General features: G+C 34.8%; 1 protein-coding gene across 3 annotated transcripts in view; it reads left to right on the forward strand.

Annotated features, from left to right (window-relative positions):
• Positions 1-21,745, forward strand: part of PTPN4 (protein tyrosine phosphatase non-receptor type 4) — a 220,490-nt gene that overhangs the window by 90,020 nt on the left and 108,725 nt on the right. For 2 of the 3 annotated variants that reach the window (XM_064382839.1, XM_012468378.2), the window contains one exon: positions 5,345-5,452. In XM_064382839.1, coding sequence (XP_064238909.1) covers positions 5,345-5,452 — 108 coding nt within the window. Of the gene's footprint in view, positions 1-5,344; positions 5,453-21,745 lie in introns of those variants that run through there. The other variant, XM_012468381.2, reaches the window with a different exon arrangement.

Below are 21,745 nucleotides of genomic sequence, written 5' to 3' on the forward strand. Positions count from 1 at the left end.
TAAAAGATTGCAACTGCATTCCTGAGCTATACTTCCGGTTGGAGAGAGTAAGAGACTGTTGATGGTAAAAGAAGGAAAGTTTTGCAACAGGATAGCTGGGGATTCTCTGCCATCACCCAAAGCGGGCCGTTGGAGGCTGGGTCCAGTCCAGTGACCTTTGAATAATGCCAGGGTGTGCCCTGGCCAGAAATCGTCAGTACTTTTCGCAGCCTCGCATGATGGCGGGGTTTTCCTTTAAAAGGAGACTAGTTTGGACAGAGCCAACATTCTTGGCACACTGAGGGCTCTAGGGAATTGACTACATCCTCCTTAGCAGGCCTCAGATCTGAGTCTTTAGGTCTTATGGCCCATACTCAGCTGCCAAATGCCCGATTTTTGAGAATTCTTTGAGAGAATAAAAAACTGAGGATGAGAAGCCTCAGAAATAAAATTGAAAGAGTCTGCTCCCATACTCACCACTCCAATGAATGTTATACCTTGATTCCCTGCCACTGCACCAAAATGATACGGCTCTGATGACTGGAGGGACACCAGGGTACTTTGTCTCACACCGATTAGATACACAACACAGACACGTGAAATGGTTTCAAGGAGTGGAAAGTTTAATAGGCGAGAAAGAAGGAAAAAGCTCCCTCGTACAGAGACAGAGAGGGGGCTTCAAATGGAGGGAAAAGTCTCAAGTGTGGCAGAACACAGTCGGTTATATTAGGAGGCTAGAGGAGGCATTGTCTGGTTTGCATAGGACTCAGGGGATTGGTTTGATCAGGTGTGTTATTCAGATAGCCTGCGAAAATACTGGCCCTCCTACCCTAGCCTTTTAATAGGCAAATGCAGGTTGCCATGATGTCCTGCACATGCAGAATCATCTGGAGGTGGTCATGATACTTGGCATATGTGGTGACAAGGAGAATAGGGTGGGAGTCACCACATTGGATGGACCCAGTTTCTAATCTCTGGCATTTGCATATCAAAGCTTGCCAGCCTGTCTTTTCAAGCCACTTTTCTATTAGAAATGTTTCAGGAGCTGCCTTTACTAAAAAAAATCCTTACCGAGGACTCCTTGCCATAACTGCCTAAAATAATTTATTAATAACCCCTATAATATTTCCTAGAGCATTATTTTGGGATGATCTGTTGGTGATAATTTTCTTAAATTTTTCTGAGAATATCATTATTTACTCTTCATTCCTCCTATAGAGTGTTTTCTCTTGACATAGAATTCTGGATTGACAGGCTAGGGTTTGTTTAGCATTTGAAATGTTTTTGTACACTTTCTGAGATGGTTTGGATGTTTTTCTCCTCCAAATCTCATGATAAAATGTGATTCCCAGTGTTGGAGGTAAAGCCCAGTGGGAGGCAATTAGATCACAGGAGGAGATCTCTCATAAATGGCGTATTACCATGCCCTTGGTGATAAGTGAGTTCCTGCTCAGTTAGTTAACCTGAGATCTGGTTGGTTCTGGGACCTCCCACCTTAGCTCTTTTGCTTCTGCTCTTGCCATGTAATGTGTCTTCTCTCACTTTGCCTTCTGCCGGGATTGTAAGCTTCCTGAGGCCCTCACCAGAAGCTGAGCAGATGTTTGTGCTGTGCTTATACAGCCTGCAGAATCATGAGCCAATTAAACCCCTTTTCTTTATGAATTACCCAGTCTCAGATGTTTATTTATAGTGATGCAGGAACAGCCTAACTCATTTTCTTTTGGCCTTCCTGGTTGCAGATGAGAAATTCATTTCAATTTGTATTGTCATTGCCTATTGGTAATTTCTTTTTTTTAAGTTGCTTTCAAGATTTTTATTTTGTGTTTAGTTTTCAGTATTTTGATTATTTTGATGTGTTATAAGGTAGATTTATTTGGATTCATTTTGTTTGGGGTTCACTTGGATTCTTGAATCTGCATTTTGTTTTTACCAAATTTGTAAAAATTTTACAAATGAAATACTCAAATATTTTATTATTTTATTGTCCTAAAAACTGTTTCTCATCTCTTAAACATTCTAGTGAAATGAATGTTATCTCATTTTTTTCTTCTCCCACAGGTTGCTGACAGTCTGGTTGTTGTCATCTTTATATTTTTTTGATCTGTTTTTTCTGTGCTGTTCTTACTAATTTCTATTGCTTTTTCTTTAGATTAATTGATTATTTTTTCTTTCTTACCTTTATTCCGTTGAGCCCATCTAATCAGTTTTTATTTGTTACTGTATTTTTCAGTTATATAATTTGCATTTGGTTCTTTTATATCTTCTGTTTCTTTGCTGAAATAATCTTTTTTTTTCTAATTTTCTTTTCAACAGCATTCATAATGGCTGCTTCCATTAAAACATTTTTCTGATGACTGCTTCCAAATCTTTGTCAGATAATTCCAACATCTGAGTCATTTCGGTGTTGACATCTGTTGATTGTGTTTTCTTACTCAAGTCAAGATTTACCTAACTCAATGATTTTAGATAGTATCTCAGACATTTGAGGCATTTTGTTAATGAGACTTTGGATTGTATTTAATTGTCTGTAGTAGGGAGTCACCTTGGTAGCGTACTGGTCTTGGCCTACTTTTTAAATTTTGGTCAGTTTCACATGTAGTTAGTTCATTGTTAAGTGTCCTGTTCAGGGTTACATTTCAAGATTTAAGTATCCCTTTTTCCATCTACCTTTCTCCCAAGTCTTCCTCCTCCCTTTCTGTTTGGGAGACACCACTTGCTATAGCTGTGCGATGGTTGCAGTGGAAGCCCAGGCTTCCTCCTCAGCTTCTGCTAGCACCAGCTCAACAGGGGAAGCTAAACACCTCCTGCTACCAATAAGTGGATATGTTTTCTGCTTCTGCTTACCACCACCCTAGAGAAGATACTATGAAGTACTGCTCAGTACTGTTTGGAAGTGGGCAGAAGTTCAGGCTTTTTTTTCACTTGCTGCCTGGTCAAACCAGGTGGCACATGAAACTAGGCTTCTCATTTGGTTTCCATGGACACTAGTAGAGAAGGGCTCAGTTTTTTTCCCATTGGATTTGGCATTGTCAGGTTTCTGTCCTACCACGTACCCTTTTCTGGTCCCTTTCCTAGAGAAAGCAGCCTTTTCTTGGGCTCTTTCATCAACACCTATTGGCATTTCTGGAATCTAGAATTCTACAGTACCCAGTCTGTGATATATAGGAAATGAAAAGAAAACCCAAGGTATAGAGTCCAGAAATAAACCCATATATTCAGTGGAGGAAATAATAGTTTCTTCAACCAAAGGTACATTGGACTCACCTTAGTAACTTTTAGAAAAAGATTAATGCTTGGTCTTTTCCCCAGACAAATACAATCAGAATGAGAGACGGGTCAGGGAGGTGGGCTGCATAAGTATATAAAATATTTGCAGGTGCTTTGAATGGGGGCCAACACTGAGAAGCACTGTTTGAAGCACATTAATGAGTTTTTTCAGATAGCCATTTGACCTAATTCTGACCAGTAAGAGTCTTCGTAAGGTAACTTTTACAAGGAAGCTTGTTCTTTTGAACATTGTCACATGTGGATATGAATCTTGGAATTGCTGTGACCATCTTGCTAAAGGCTTATGAATGCAGCCAACACTTGGAATGCAGATGAGAAAGATGGAAAGAAACCTAGTCTTTATGTCCCTCATCTGCAGATTAGCTTGCTCTGGAGTCTTTTGTGCCACTATACTTTCCATTATATGAAAAAAACAGGTTCTTACTGTTTCAGCTGTATGTTTGAATTCTGACTGGTATCTGGAAGTTTCTAAACTGCTATAGCTAATGAGAAGAAAAATTAGTGGTAAAATATATCACTATTCTCTACTATGTTACCTTAGTCCATTTTCTGTTGCTATAACAGAATACCCGAGACTGGGTAATTTATTTTAAAAAGAGGTTTATTTTGGCTGGGAAGTTCAAGATCAGATGGCCATATCTGGTCAGCTTCTGAGGGTTTCATGCTGTGTCATAACATGGCAGAGAAGCAGGAGAAGTGAGTACATGTGAAAGGGACAGGATACCAGGGGCGGCCTCACTTTATGCCAACCCACTTGTGGTAATTAATCTAGTCCTGTGATAGTGAGAACTCACTTGCTCCCTTGAGAATTAACCTTGTCCCTGGAAAGCAACATTAATCCCTCTAAATAACCTAGTCACCTCTTAAAGGTCCCCATCTCTCAGAACCACCATACCAGGGACCAGATTTTCAACACATGAATTCTAGGGGACAAATTCAAACCATGGCACATGTTTTTCTAATGTATGTCATATATAAATGTAGTGAAAATAAACCTCTCTAGTGAATATATTGATAGGTATACCAGTTTCCTCCAGTATTAGATTTTGTTTGCTACTTATGTTAAGATGCCAGAGTAGTTAATATTGTTATTGCTTGTTTTGTCAAATTGCTTTTCCGATAGATATCTGTCTTCAATGTTAGCAGTAATAAGTATTTCTTGTCTTTATTTATTATCACTAGATTTTATTTTGGGGATTGTTGTTTGCCTTTGGCATGTAGTATAATTTCCCATTTTCTTTTTTTAACTGAACATGTTGATCATTTGTCTGTGTTTTTACTCATTAGTTGTATTTTTTGGTGGGATGAGAATATCTAATCTTGCCTTTTGTACCACAGTTTAACAGCTTTGGAACTTGGGGAAGTTGTAGTTACTCTTTAATGCCTACATGATAGAATCAGTGTGAGGTTAAAATGAGATAGTTTTCTAAAGTTCTCTGAGTACTTTTGCAATGAAAATACTAGTAATCCTTTATCAATTTGCTATAAATAATCATTACCATCTTTGTTTCCCCTTTTATGGCATTTATGTAATACAAAATTACATTTTAAGTTATATTTAGCTAAATGTGTCACTTCCTAGTAATAATTTAAATATAAGAATAAAAAGCATAACAAAGTGGTATAGATATATACATGAGTTAATGTGGCAATAATATGAACTAACAAAAATACCATGGTAGCCTGAAAGTGGAAGTATTTTCAATCAAATGCTTCTTTATATTTTCATATTTATTATATACTCTTTAAACCAGTTTGCCTAAGGTCAAGATGTTTTTTAAAAGTACTGTGTCACATGTGAAGTCTTTATTCTCAACCAAGTCATTGGTATGGAAACAGTTACCAAGTTAACCCATTTATGCCTAACCCATTTATTCTATTATTGGCACACCAAGCTTGTGGGGGTTATTTATATTCTACTGCTCAAGGTCATCGCCAAGGTCTGATTTTTCACATACAAAAATTTGCTACCACTAGCATAAATGGGTTAATAGATGAGGACAAGAGTCAACCAGGTTAAAAAAAATTTAAAGTATGTAACCTATCAAAGTTGATTTCATTCAATTTTTTTTCCCAGAAACATGATCAGGGGCAAGTCCTGTTGGATATAGTCTTCAAGCATCTTGACTTGACTGAGCAAGACTATTTTGGTTTACAGTTGGCTGATGATTCCACAGATAACCCAGTAAGTTTAAGATTTTGTCTTTCATTTTAATTTAGTTTTTCCTCTGTTTAGTATAGAAAGTCCTTTCTGATTTACAGTATTCACTGATTTAATGAGTCTTCTTTTTCTTAAATAGAAGTAATTCTTTTGCTTTGGTTCCTCTTGACGTTTTACTCTTTCAGAAGTTATTGGCTTTAAGGTTTTCATAATTATGTCAGATAGTGTCAGTTTCATTAATTATATGTCTCAGACAACTAAAAAGTAAATCCAGTTTATGCCTGTTGACTGAAAGAGAGGAAATTGTGCATAAAGGTTAAAATATCTTCAGATGTATATAAATTAGTCTGCACTAAAGTAAAATTAGTTTTTTATTGTATTTATAGAGAGCTATTTCTAATAAAAGTTCTTAATTTAGTCAATGTAAAATTTCGAAATTTTATCAGAGACCCTCACAAATGAGATAGAGATTAAATTTCAGAGCTGTACAATTTGCCATTAAGTTCCTTGGATTTTTACTTATTCTTCAGTAATTGCAATTGTGGTTCTTTTAATTAGAGAGATCACATCACAGAAATAGAAGGTAGTATGTGATGAATAATAGAAATATTTACTTTGACAATTAAGCATTATAAAATACATTAAAGGATATAACTTACTCTGAACCTAGATAAGAATATACAAGCAAATTCCAATTGAATTCTTTGTAAATTTATATTCTTATACAGTGAGGGACTTCTATTATAAAGTATATTCTTTTGATTAGTGTAAGAGGATGTCGAATTTGAAGGGAATGTTTGTATACTTTTAGAAAAAGTAGACTGAAGAAATAGTTCTAGATTAGTGTTTTAGAAATCTGTTTATAAAGGCTATATTAATAGAAGGGCTATAGAAAATACAAATAATGTTTGAGACAAGTTGGTTCACCCCGCCGGCCCCCCATGGTTGCGATCTTCATTCTCTGAGTGAATAGGTAGTGGGAATTATATATGAAACGTTAAATACTACCACTTATTTTATTTTTTCTTTTTTTTTTTAAGACGGGGTTTCACCATGTTGGTCAGGCTGGTCTTTAACTCCAGACCTCAGGTGATCCGCCCGCCTTGGCCTCCAAAGTACCTGGATTACAGGCGTGAGCCACCACGCCCGGCCTTCTTTTTTTTTTTTTAACTATTATTATTATTTTTGAGACGGAGTGTCAGTTTGTCGCCCAGGCTGGAGTGCAGTGGTGCAGTCTCAGCTCACTGCAACCTCACCCTCCTGAGTTCAAGTGATTCTCCTGTCTCAGTCTCCTGAGTAGCTGGGATTATAGGAGTACACCACCAGCCCAGCTAGTAGTTGTTATTTTTAGTGGGGATGGGGTTTCACCATGTTGGTCAGGCTGGTCTCGAACTCCTGACCTTGTGATCTGCCCGCCTCGGCCTCCCAAATTGCAGGGATTAAAGGCATGAACCACCGTGCCTGGCACCACTTATTTTCTTGACATCATTTACTGATTTTGTATTACAAACTAGCCATGGAAAAATATAAGGGTGATGCAAAGAAAAGCAAACCAAGGGCCAGCTAGTCTCAGTGAAAATAAATGCTTTTATATATCGAACTAAAAATAAACTTTCCTCATACTTTGATGCCTTCACTAGATGACTTGAGCTTCTTCAGAGGCCTGCAGTTATACTGTTGATTCCTGATAAATAAACCCATGTGAAAATGGAAGTGAATAGAAATGTCAGTAATGAAACCTTTCCCAGTTTCAACCTAAAATAACCAAAGGAGTCAGAATGTAGTTTAAAGGAAGTTTATTCAAGTGCAAAGATTGAGGGCCTCAGCCCAAGATACACTTCCAAGCTGCCTTGGGGAGTGCTCTGGAGAACGTAAGAAAGGTTCAAGTGTTTTTTTTTTTTTTTTTTTCTTCTTCTCCTTGAGATGGAGTCTCACTCTGTCCCAAAGGCTGGAATACAGTGATGCCATTTGGCTCACTGCAACCTCCGCCTCCCGGGTTCAAGTGATTCTCCTGCCTCAACCTACCAGTAGTTGGGACTACAGGTGCATGCCACCAAGCCCAGCTAATTTTTTTTTATTTTTAGTAGAGCCAGGGTTTTACTGTTTTAGCCAGGATGGTCTCAATCTCCTGACCTCGTGGTCTGCCTGCCTCGGCCTCCCAAAGTGCTGGGATTACAGGCATGAGCCACCACATCCGGCTGAAAGGTTCAAGTTTTTAAAGAATAAAGAGGATCAATCAGGAGAGTGAGTAAGTGCAAAAGTTGTTTTTCAGGAATTCTGATTGATTTACAGAAATAACATTGGTTAGTGATTGGCTATACTTTGTTGAACTGTAGGGTATATAGCAGTTTATGGCTACTTGGCTTCAGTCTACAGCCCACATAGCAAGTAGCTTCAAGAGGTAATTATATATTTGAAGGGAGAGTGAGATGTGACTGCTGTTACTTTTTAAATGCCTTTCTAGTCCTGATAATTTAAAGGTGTTCATATTCCTCAGATAAAAGGTTTTTTTCCTTTCTTATCAGAAAGGCAAATTGTGAGCCAACCAAATACCTGAAAGGTGACTGTTATACCTCACTAAGTACAGCATGGAGAGAAAAAATAGGTAATTCTTAGACGTTGCTGACCCTCGTAAGTCAGACCCTCTAGCCATAGGCTGACATTAGATTGAGTAGGTAAGTGACAAGATGACAAAGAGGTAGAGACCAGTGACTTATCACTGTAGTCACTATTGTAAGTATAAAAAACACCCCTTTCAGGAAGTACTGCAGAAGGATTAACATTGAGATCATGTATACTACAAGAGATAAAAATTCTATCATATAAATTTGTATACAAAAAGACATGTCTATTCTAGAGCTAATTACGCCAGATCGAATGTGGGGAAAAAGATATTTTCAGCTAGATTGATCTTTTTGCTGTCTCCTAATTTTTCTTTCTTTGTCTTTTCTATCTTGAGAATGCCTTCTTAAATAAGATACATTCCAAGTTCCAAGTGTCCAGTTGTTTATGATTCAAAGTAATTCTTCCAGAAAAGTTAGAATCATAGAATTTTAAAGACGTAAAAGAGGCTTTAGAGATTATCTAGTCTCACACTCTAATTTTTCATAAGACATTATCCCAATCCAAAGCTACTTCCTGGCATTAGTGAAACTAGGACCTAGATCTCCTAACTTCCCATGCTAGTCTTGTCCACTGCACTGCGTTTCATTATTTAAATATTTGGAAAAATTTTTGAGATATCAAAATGTGTCCACAGAAGGACCTTTAGAGTAGAAATCTTATAAATAGTGTCCCATTTCTAGTTGTCAAGAGCACAAATCTTATAAGTTGTGTTCTGATTCTAGTTGTCAATGTAAAATTAAGGCTTTGAGGATAATTAATGGACTGAAGGAAATGGATGCTGTGCTTCAAGAGAAAGAAGTAAGGGAGTATCATTTATAAAACATCTATTGTGAATTTGTTAATCAACTGAATGTTTTGCTTATAATATTCCATTTCATTCTTACACTACTTTCTCACTTATGCTGTGTCATTAAAATTATTTTAAAGATGAAAAACTAATGCTTATAAAAGTCAACTAATTTGTTTCATGACACACAAATTAGTTAAGTAACTGAGCAAGGACTTGAACTCAGATCTGACTTCAAAGCCTGTATACTACCACATGATGTTGCTTCCCAAGTGATGATAATATGGATGCATAGGATTTACAAAGAAAATGAACATACTAAGGAGAGGGGGTAACCATATAATAAGATTACTGTCAGTGATCAAAAGGAATTTGATAGGATGCTCCAAGAATTAATTTTCACCTGTCTTTAGTTCTGAGTTTTTAAATCTTAAAACTGAGGTATGTTGCATATACATACGCACATATATGTATTATGTATGTGTGTATGCATATTTTAAATATTAGTTTTAGAGAATCAGAACTATTTCCTTGACATTAAAATTAATGTAATTGGGTTTATAATTGATAAAAGGCACCCAGCATTTTCTTTCTTTCTTAAAAGTATTAAATAACAAATGGAATAATAGCTGACTATCTTTTCCTTTCGAATCTTCCTTGGAAATGAGTTCCAGTGCAACAAAGAAAATTAAAGCTTTGACTTTTCAGAATTTCTCATGCTTTAATTTAAGACCTGTTTATCACAATTTTAGCTTTTAGCATAATATCTTGTTGTAGTAATATTCAGTAAATGCATGTTGAATAAATTAAAATAATATGGTGGTTATAATTCATTATGCATTATTTCTTTAATTTCATGAGCAGTTAAAGGTGGCTGTTTCTTAGTGGTCTTTATCAGCATGCTATTTAACAGAGCCTTCAGATTATATTATTCCTGTGCATTTCCTGTTTCTTTCCCTATTAAATTGAATTATACTGCACTTCAATAGCATGGAGGGTAGATTATTCATTATTGTTGGCCTGATCTTTCTTTACAAAGAAAGATCATTCTTCTGATAGTATTTGTTGGATTATATTTTACTCCTCTTTTGTTGGTTTACTCCTCTTTTGATAGCTCCTAACCTTGTGGTTTTCAAACTGAAGCTTGCATGAGAATCAACTGGAAGGCTTCTTAAAATACAGATTTCTGGGACCTATGCCTGGAGATCCTGAATCAGAACTATTGTGGAACTCAAGAAATTGCCTTTCAAATAAGTTCCCATGTATCACTAATGCTGCTAGTCCAAGGAACCACATTACGAAAATCACTACTCTAACCCAGTAGACTGAATTAATACTACTAAATTATGACAGTCATTTGGAACATTTGATTTACCCTTTGAAGATTTCTTTTATATAACTCAATTCTTGTATTATTTATTTCAGTAGGTTTGAGTAAATATGGGAAAAGTTACATAGAGGCTGACCATTATTTCAACAAGTCATGTCTTAGTACATGGTTACTAAAATGCTCACATTTATTTTACATATTTCACTATTTCTCTCTTACCTGTTCATATGTTTCTGCTGTAATATCTTAATTTAAGCTCTTGTTTACCTATTGTGTAATCCTCTTTGGTAGCCTGCTAAATGGTATATTTTGCTTCTGGTCTCTTTTGACTCTGTTGTATTTTGAGAGGGTATGACAAAGAGACCTGGGGTACACAGAAGTGTTTAAGAAGGAAGCATGAGCATATGCAGAGATCAAGAGTAAAGAAACAGGAATGCTGAATTTGAGGAACTGGAAAAAACGTTTATTTAATAAAAAAAACTTTATAGTTATTAAACTAAACTTTAATAAAATTAAACTTTTATTTAATAAAAGGAGAAAGGGGGTAAAAGATGAAATTTGAGGGGTAAAAGATGAGATTTGAGCGGTACATGAGATCATGAAATGCCTTTTAATCCATGATAAAATCAAACTTACCTATGAATTCATTTATATGACTAACACAAGACTTGTATTTTAGACATGTCCCTTTGGTTATAGTGTAGTCAGTAACTAATAGACAGTTGGGAGATTGTTGGAATAAAGAAATTACTAAAAAAGTAGTGGTTGGCTGTGGGGAATGAAGAAAGGTAGATGAGTGCTGGATGTAATTCAATTAGAAGATAAAGTCAACAAGAGTTGATTTGATTGAGATGGAGTGCGTTCATGAGGAAAAGGGGTAAATCAAGGTTACTGCTTCAAATTCTGTTTTTGGCAACTTGGTAAATAGAAAAACATGCAAATAGTATTGTTGGTTTTCTTTTTCAAGTTGTTTATTGCTAGCATATAGAAATACAGATAAGTTTGTGTATTGATTATGTATTCTGTACCCTTCCTGAATTCACTTAATTCTAGTAGCTTTTTGTAAATTTCTATAGAATTTTCTACACAGATTAATATGTAGATATATGGTAAATTACATTGATTTTCATTTTTTAAAACAATTTTTTGTTTCTGGGATAAACCCAAGATAACTAACTGATTGTATGTTAACCTTGTATTTTGAGACCTTGCTAATACACATTACTGTTAGTAGTTTTTTGTTTTTTTTTTTTCATTGCTTCCTTAGGATTTTCTGTGTAAATAGTTATGTCTTTTGCAAATAGGGACAGTTTTACTTCTTCCTTACCAGTCTTTATCCTTTTTGTTTTTCTCATTTTTAAATTCATTATTGCATTGGCTGAGGCCACCAGTGTAAAGATGTATAGAAGTGATAGGAGCAGACTACCTTGTCTTGTTCCCAATTTTAGATGAAAATACTGTTTCCCCATCAAGTATACTGTTGAGTTTTTTCCCTCAATCAATGTAACCGAGGCATAATTTACATAGAATAAAGTTGAGCAGCCATTCTTAATGAAAACTCAACAAAACTTGGAAAAGAAAGGAACCTTTTTACTGTAACACAGGACATTTAATAAGTATTTAAAGATGCATCCAGGAAATGCAAAGTAAAACTACAATGAAGTAGTACTTCCACTAGAAGTAGTATGTCCACTAGAAGTATATCCAGTGAAGTAGTATATCCACTAGAATAGTTAAAATTAAAAATTCTTTCCATACCAAGTGTTGACAAGGATGTGGAACAACTGATAAAATTGCTTGTGGTAATTTAAAATGATACAACCACTTTGAAAAATAGTTGGAAATTTTCTTGTAAAGTGAAACATAGATTTAATATATACCACTGAGAAATCCCACTTTTAGCTATTTATCCAAGAGAAATGAAAACATGTCACATAAAGCTTTGTATACAAAAGTTCATAGTTTTATTTATAATAGCCCAAGTGTGAATAAACTTTAATGTCCATCAATAAACAAAGGGATGAAAAAATTACTGCTGTATATCTATAGAGTGGAACACTATATGGTTCCATTTATATTAACTTACAGAACAAGCAAAACTGACACGTAGTGACCAAAAGCAGATCAGTGTTTGCCTAGGGTTTGGCGGACTGATTGCAGAGAAGCACAGGAAACACTTTAGGGTGACAGAAATATCTCGATTGTGGATGGTGGTGGTTACCTGGCTGTATACATTTGTCACAGTTTAAACTGCATATTAAAAATGGGTGCAGTTAACCTGGCTGGACCCACAATCTGAGTTCTGCTATTCAGAATTTCCTCCTCAATTTTCTGGGTTTTTTTGTTTTTTTGTTTTGTTTTTCTTTTTGGTCTCATTACTAAACTCTGTCCTCTGACACCTCAAGTCAGTAAGGATGTCCTCTGCCTGTGTAGGATTTGAACTTGCCCTTAGGCAAAGATTGCTAATGTATATCTCACCCCTTGCAGTTTTTCTGTTTTTTCAAGAGTAGACTTTCCTCCTCTTTCTGCCTACTTTTGGTTGCTTTCCAATGTCAAATAGTACACTCATAAACAACACAGAGAATAAAAATGAATGCCATTATCAGACAAGAAATTTTCAAGATTTTTTTTTTAAAGATTGAAGGTTGACATTCAGTGTTGACAGGATGGGTGGAAGAGTCAAACCAGAGGAAAACTTATCAAAAAAGTGTTGAAGAGGAGAGATCCTGAGTAATTTAGTAAGGGAATCAAAGTGATTAACTGAGAAACTATTTGAGGCCACTTGGCCTCCTCTTTTCCTCTTTTCTAATTGAACAGAGGGCAGCAAATATAGTTCCCTGTTAAATAAAGCTGTGTGTTAAGGTATGGTTGTTGGGTGGAAGAACTTACTTTTCTTTAGCAGTTATCTACCTTGAAAGCTCAAATGAATCATTTGGAAAACTATTATAACTAGTAAGATTTAGAGCTCAACAAACAAATATCAGTGCCTTTTTTTATACCATTCAGGAGACAAACTCCAACAAAATAGCATATCACATTTTTTTAAAAAAAACCCAGATTCATTAAACATCTAATAATAAACTTAAGCAGGAGTGTCAAGAGCCGTATGAAGAAAATATAGAACTTTGCAGGAGGATATAATAGAAATTATGAATAAATGGAGACATACCATGCACATGATGAGGAATGCTCAGTATTGTAAAAGATCTCAGTACTATTTCAGTTTCGTTGGTAAAACCAGTGGTATTGCTGGTTAGACTCTGAATGGAATTTTTTGGGAGAATATTTGACAATATGACCCTCAACTTCCTCTGGAAGATAATCTGGATAAACTTAGCGAGATATATAAAATATAATCAGCTTGTGCTAACAGATACAAAAATGTAGTATGATGAAATAGTACTTAAAATAGTGTGTTCTTAGTATGAATATAAGCCAATGGGGTAGAAGAAACAGCCCACGTATAGATTTTTGTCTATATGAAAACATAGTTTATTATAATAATGACATTCAAATCAGGATAGGTGTTGGAACAATTAAAGATGGGAAAAGATATATTTATATTCTTAATAGATACCATATATAAAAATTAATTCCAGTGTAAATTTAAAACTATATAAAAATGTTGGGTAAGAGTTGGAAACATTTTTAATAATATTTGCTTGTTACGATCATCTTAGGCAACAATAGTCCATGCATTTGTAAAGGAAATGTTGATAGATTTCACTGCCTAACATTTCGAGTATACACTGAAGACAAAATACCAACTGTACGGAAATACTTGTAACATACGTAAATACATTGTAACATAAAATCTAGAAGAGCTTCTAGAAATAATAAATGAAAGATAACCCAATAGAAAAATGGGAGGATAGCGTGAACACAAGAAGAGTAAGTATTAGTGACAAATGTGACAAGATATTCAGCTTCACTAGTAAATAAGAGAGATGCCAAATAAAATTACCATGATAACACTCTTTGCATACTAGATTAGCAAAAATACAGATTCACACTACCTGTTTCTGGCAAAGGCTAAGGGAAATGTGCGTTCTCAAGATACTTGGTGAGAGTGTAAAGTGAAAAAGTGTTTTTGGAAGGCAGATGGCAGCATATATCAAAATTAAAAATTTCTTGTATGCGAGAATTTCTCTTGCAACATTATTTGTAGAGGAAATAGTAATGGAAAAACCTGAAACATTCGTAAGAAAATAGTTGAATAAAGTATATGACATCTGCTGAGTATGGAGGTGTATGCTTATAGCCCCAGCTGCTGGGGAGGCTGAGGCAGGAGAACCACTTGAGCCCAGGAGTTCTGGACTATTGTGTATTATACTGATTGAGTGTCTACACTAAGTTCAGCATCTGTATGTGTCTGTGTGTGTGTGTGTGTGTATGTGTGTGTTTGTGTATTTTTAAATACTTATATGCATGTGTATTACAGCATTAGAAGGTATACTTACTGATATGTGAACAAGGCTGCCTCTTTGGATGGGAGAGTAGAATTGGAAGAGCCATGATAAAGGACTTTTATGGTTTTTTGCTGTGTGTGTGTGTGTGTGTGTGTGTGTGAAAGAGAGAAAAAAACTTGAATGTTTTATATTGATATTGTTATTTTACAATAATTTTATTATAGAAAACAAAAGGATAAATGATTATTCATCTAAACTTGGCTATGCTTCCAAATTCCTTGGGAAACATTTAAAAAATGCTGACACCCCATGCCAGAGATTCGTGTTACTTGATCTATTCAACTAAATATCTGAAGAAAGTCCCTATGTGAGTCTGATACTTATTGACCATCATTCACAGTCACCCATTTGGTCACCTGATTTTTATAATAAAATTATGAAAGACTTGAGAGGTGAAAGGGGAACTGTAGTAGGAGAGTATTCAAACGAGGATTTATCCAACCCCACTAGTTCTTCAGCATTGTTTTTGTTTTAATTTTATCAAATTAAATTTTGTTTTAATTTTATTTAGCTATTGTTTTTGTTTTAATTTTATTTTATTTAGCATAGTGAATGATAAAGTTGGGATCAAATCTAAGTTTTCCACACCTTTTCTTTCTACTGTTTTACTAAGCTGTATGTTTTTTTTTGGATCTAGTGACTCTCCAGAATTACTTGGGAGATACTCTTTCTCCCAAGTTTCTAACTTGATTTCTAGTAAGAAATAGGACTGATGTATAAAAGAAACAAAAGGTTAATATCACAATGTATACAGCTGCCATTAATATGAGTAATGGTAGGTATTACAGCTAAAGATTTCTAAAAATTGATAGAAAATGGAATATATTACAGATGAAGTATGCAATACTTTATCTGTGCGATCTTGCACATAAATACACTCTCTTCCTGTAATATCTTACCTTTACTTTAACTCACATTCCTCACTCCCTCCCTGACATCATTTACCCCTTTACCTTCACATTTTTAAGACTAAAGGTGAAAGTCACTTTCTCAAGCCTTTCCTGACTACCACTACTCCCTATGTGCAATTTGCCTCTTTCTTTTTTATCTATAGCAGTGATAATACTTTCTTGAGCTGATATGTTTCATGACTTACCAGTTTTTGAGGATAGGGACCATATTTTGATTTTATATCACCCCCAGTACCTGGCACAGTGCCTTACAGAAATAGGCTTCAAATAATGAATGAGTTAAGGGAAAAAAAATACATCTAAAACTTGATACTGTGGAAAAGAATGTAAGCTAGAATGTAATCTCCAAAGTGATACTAAGATAGATGAAGGAGATAAATATATGACTATAATTTGTCCAAATTATATTTTCTTTAAGACTAAAGCTTTTTACAGTAGAAACACTGAACAATTTGGAGTTAAATTACTTGATTGATTGATTGATTGGTTGATTGATTGATTGATTGAGACAAGGTCTTGCTCTGTCACCCAGGCTGGTGTTCAGTGTGCAGTGGTGTGATCATGGCTCACAGTAGCTTCAACCTCCCAGGCTGAACCTCAACCTCCTAGCCTCCCACCTTAGCCTCCTAAGTAGCTGGGAGTATAGGCATACACCATCACACCTGGCAAATTCTTTCTTTCTTTCTTTTCTTTTCTTTTCTTTTTTTTTTTTTTTTTTTTTTTGTAGAGACAGGGTCTTGCCATGTATCTTTCCCCTAATTTACAGGAAGACACAGATGTACAAATAGAAGAAGCTCACTGAACTCCAAGTACAATAAAAATGGTCGAAAGGCAGAGTTTTGAAAGCTGCAAGAGAGAGAGAAAAGTGACTTGTCACATATGAGTGCTCCTCAATAAAAAAATCAGTGGATTTCTTAGTAGAAACCTTGCAGACCAAAAGACAATGAGATGATATATTTAAAGTACTGAAAGAACACTATCAATCAAGAATTTTATGTTTCGCAAAAATGTTCTTCAAAAATGAGAAGTTATGACATTGCTAGACAAATAAAACCTGAGGGATTTAACCACTAGACCTGCCCTTAAACAGATGCTAAGGGTAATTCTTCATGTTGAAATGAAAAGATCTTAGACAGTCAATGCCATATAAAAATACAAAGTTTGCCCACAGAAGCAAATACATGGGCAATTATAAAACAATATCATGTTTCCTACAGGATATAAAGACAAATGGAGAAATAATAATAATAAAATCTGTGTTAAAGGGTATACAACATGTAATGATGTAATTTTTGGCATTTATAACCTAGAGTGGGAGGAGCATGAATGTAAAGAGGTAGAGTTTTTGTATGCAATTGAAGTTTAAGTTGGTGTCAGTTTAATATGGATTGTCATAACTTTAGGATGGCATAAAAAATACCCATGGTAACAACAACAAAAAATATTTATAGAATATACACACAAGGAAATGAGAAATAAAATGTGCTACTACAAAAAAATCAGCTGAACATGAAGGAGGATAGTTATGGGGAAAACGAAGGGCATAAAAGCTATGACACAGAAAACAGATAACAAAATCCAAAGATATGTGCCCCGTCAGTCACTTACATACAAGTAGATTACATTTTCCAATCAAAAGACGTAGATCACCAGAAAGGGTGTTTTTGGTTTTTTATTTAAATCAGGCTTCAAAAGGTTGGCAAATGTTTCTTTAGTGTGTAGCTCATAAGCCCCATGCAGCAACAGCTCCATCTAGCCACCGGTAGGCAGAGGAAAGACTATCAGTACCATCCATTTTCAAGAAGCTATTCTGCTTCTGAGTTCGTGTTTGATTTTTTTATGTTGTATATTCATAATTAATGATTACTTTGAAGATAAGCTTCTAAAACTATCTTGAAATCCTGTATTTATATTCTTCAAAATTATTTAAGTATTGGGCTAAGCACTGGGGCTCACGCCTGTAATCCCAGCATTCTTGGAGGCCAAGGCGGGAGGATTGCTTGAACTCGAGAGTTCAAGACCAGCCTAGGCAACATAGCAAAACCCTGTCTCTACAAAAAAATTTTAAAAATTAGCCAGGTGTGGTGATGCACATTACTAACATATATTAAATACTTAATATTCACTAAATATTTTTATTTTATTATCACATTTAGACCCAGTAATACTATGAGTTGGAGACTGTCATCCTCATTTTATAGATGAGAAAATTGAGATACTGAGAAATGAAATAATTTGCCCAAGATCTCAAAGCTACTAAATGATAGAGTGGTTCCAGGTGTGTGCCGTATTCAGTGATGAATAGGGAGGGAACCTGTTGAGATGGACAGGCTATTGTTTGGTAGGAGATGTACTGTTATAGAAACAGCCAGTTGAGTTAGCATAGTCTCTACTTAGGAGCCATGTGACAAGCAATTGGCAATGTCTGTCACTGTGTGAGTACTTGGATTTGGATTTGGAGAGGTACACCAATGCCCCTGTTTTGGCTGGTGGCATCCAGTAGAATGAGGAAAGCTCCTTTGCTCAGGAGACTAGCTGTCACACTACTGGCAGCACGTTCTGCCTATCCCCACCAACTATGTCTCTTCTCCACAAGTGGCAGACATATAAAGTATTCACAAAGAATCTTATAGAGAATTTTGAATAAAAATACATATTAAACAAGATAAACACAAACATTTGAAAAAAAATCAGCACTGTGAAAGAGATGCACCCAAGTCAGCAAAACAAAAATTCTACACTAGAGAAAGTAGGAAAGCAATCTGTAAAGATGGAAATAATAGCACCAGTCTTGGGGATAAGAAGATGAAATGAATTTTTGCATGTAAATAGCTTAGAACTGTGCTTGGAACGTAGTAAATGCTTGATAAATATTAGTATAAACAAAGAGAACAAGACTATTTTACATTGGCACAATTAGAGTGGATATTGCATTCATGCAAAGAAAACAATGAAATATTTTAGAAATTAAAAGTAAAATTGTCACAATAAAAGACTCACTAGTTAGGATAAATAGCATAGACACCATGGAAGGCTTAAATCTTTCAACATTAATACACACAACAAATAAAAATAATGAGAATATACAGGATATTTTAATAACACAAATCAAGTTTAATGGATTACATACCTTTTTTCCAGATATTCATGGAACTTTTGCAGAAATTGAGCATATGCTCAAATGTAGAAATTTTATTACTACATTTTGGCAGATACAAAAATTAACAAACAGTATATGGAGTAAACAAGAGATTCTTCTCAGCGTAAAGAATGAGAAATTGGCTTTGAAAAGATTAGAAACCCATTAGCTATGAGGTAAGTGATTAGCAATGTCTAATCACCTTGAAAGGTTTGAAAAGATTAGAAACAGAGCTCTATCCCTAAATAGACACTCCTTTATGAATGGAGTTGATGATGAAGTACCATCTCTTCTTAGCTATCAGTATTAACTAGATAGTTATAATTTCTGATAAAATATCACATTTAAAATTTATATATATTGCATGGCAGACAGTTGAGCTTTTCTCAGATGTAGCACAGTAATCTAGTTACTACAGCAGTTCTTGGCACAGAATATATTGCCTGTAACTAAATATAGCTAGTGATATAACCCCAATGTCCATTTATTTAAGAACAAAATTAAGGGTTTATAATATGTGTTTTCAAGATGTATTAAAACAGTTACTGTAAGCAATTCCACTCTTAGATATATATTGAAGAGACTTGAAAATATATGTCCACACAAAAATTTATATGCAGATGTTCATAGCAACATTATTCATAATAGGTAAAACATGGGAACAGTCCAAATATCCATCAAGTGATGACTAGAGAAACCAAATGTGGTATATCTATAATAGTGAAATACTCAGCAATAAAAAGGAATAGCATACCATGGCACACTCACCGGGGTGGCTATAATTTTTTAGAGGTAGTGCTGATGAGGATGTGAAGAAATGGAAATCTTTATACGTTGATGTTGGAGACTTAAAAAGGTACAGCCACTGTGGAAACAAGTTTGGCAGTTTCTCAAAAAGTTAAATATAAAGTTATCCTGTGACCCAACAATACTATTCCTAAGCATATACCCAAGAGAACTGAAAACGTGTTCACCAAAAATGTGTACACAAATGTTCATAGCAACATTATTCATAATAGTCAAAAAGTAGACACAACCCATATCAGGTATAAAAAGGAATGAATTACTGTTACATGCTACAATGTAGATGAACTTTGAAAACATTATACTATGTGAAAGCAGACAAACAAAAAAGACAACCTGTTGTGTGATTCCATTCTTTTAAAATGTTCAAAACAGGTACATTTGTAGAGACAGAATGTAGACTAATGATTGTTAGGGGCAGCAGGGAAGGGCACATTGGGACTGACTGCTAATAGGCACAAGATTTCCTTTGAGGGTGATGGAAATATTTTGGAATTAGATAGTAGTAATGGTTGTACACCACAGGGAATATACTAAAGTATAATGACACATACATGTTAAAGTGGTAAATTTTGTGGTGCGTGAAATATATCTCGCTAAAAATGCTATGTAAAAATAATGTTGAGTCCTGGCATATGCATTTTATAATTTGATAAATTTTGCAAAGTTATCCTCCATTGAGATGGTACAATTTATACTTTCAGAAGCTATGTATGAGAGTGCCTGTTCTTCTCATGTGTATGTCATCAAACGTTTTAATCTTTGCCTAATATTGCTGTTGAAAAATAATAACCCAATGAAGATTACTGTTGTATTTCTATAAATATGATCAAGATTGACTATCTTGTCATATACTTAAATGCCATTTGTATTTCCTTGATTGTGAACTTCTATTCTTATTCATTGCCTGTTTTTCCATTAGTGTTGGTTTGTTTCTTATTGATGTGTAGAACTTCTTTATATATTATGTTTTTTCCTAGTTTGTTTTGCAACTTGATGGATTTTTTACAATGAATGCTATTTTAACCATTCAGTAGTGCTTGTTATAGTACTGTTCCATCTTCCTGGTTTAAACCAAGAACCTAAGCCCTATCTCATTGATAATCATTGATGAGAGCTATTAAATTTCTCAGTGCTTATCTTTGTACTTCCAAACTTTGTCAGCTTAACACATCTGTGTATGTAAATGTGTTTGTGTTTCTTTTACCAGAACATTTTGAAGGAGAACTGAATAAGGAAGGCAGGCTTTTGATAGAATAATTGATATGAAATTTTGATTATAGATAACCATTAAAGTGGATATAATTTATGAATTTTCCTAGAAGATATGAAGAATAAAAATTACTAGATTAATAAATAGATGGATGGAAAGATGGATAAATGGGTAGATAGATTGAGGAAAGAAGGGTGTTAAACAAAGCTGAAAACCCTATCCCCAACTGTTGAGTCATTCAGCAGGTTTAGTCCTTCAGTAAATTATTTATTTATTTACTTTACTTTCTTACTTATTTTGAAATGGGGATTACAGTGTGTGCCACTGCTTCTGACAGTATTTTTAATTCATATTATGTGTCAAGCCCTGTGCTAGATGCTGACTGTACAATATTAACTGAAACAGCTTTTATCCCTGGTTTTATAATCTAATGCAGGAGTCAGATAAAAGAAAAGGTGAAGCAAACTTAATTGAGGTAATGTAATGAAGGAATGCAATGATCCTCACTTGTTTATAGAAAAATAACTAAGTTAAATGGGAGCAGTATGACATACTTTTGGTAGGGTGGTGAGTGAAGGCCTTTCTGAGGGGGCAGGCTTTAAAGTGAGATTTACAGATAATGAAGAGTACTGTAGGAAATCTAGAGTGCATTCTGTGAAAGGGAAGCTTGAAATTGAGGTCCTTATAACAGCATGTTTCCAGAACAGAAAGGAGGCCATTATGACTGGAATTTAGTGAGTTGAGGTGGAAGAGGTAACAAGAGGCCATACTATTCATAGTATAAGGACTTGGGATCTAGTACTGAGAAATTATCAAGAAATGTTCAGCAAATGAATTACATAATCAAATTTAGTTACTCACAGCCATTTATTTATTATTAAAATCTATGTGTTCTGCCTGGATGTAATTATGGGTGGTAGAAATTAGGTTTATAAATAATGATACATAAACTTAACTTGGAAAATACTGCCACATCCAGTACCTCATTTTGGTTTCTTTGATTTTTTTTTAACTGAAACATGTTAGCAGTTGAAATTTT

This window comes from Aotus nancymaae, unplaced genomic scaffold (genome assembly GCF_030222135.1).
Source record: "Aotus nancymaae isolate 86718 unplaced genomic scaffold, 86718_ANA_hifiasm-v0.15.2.pri h1tg000029l, whole genome shotgun sequence".
In the NCBI taxonomy this organism is placed as follows: Eukaryota; Metazoa; Chordata; class Mammalia; order Primates; family Aotidae; genus Aotus; species Aotus nancymaae.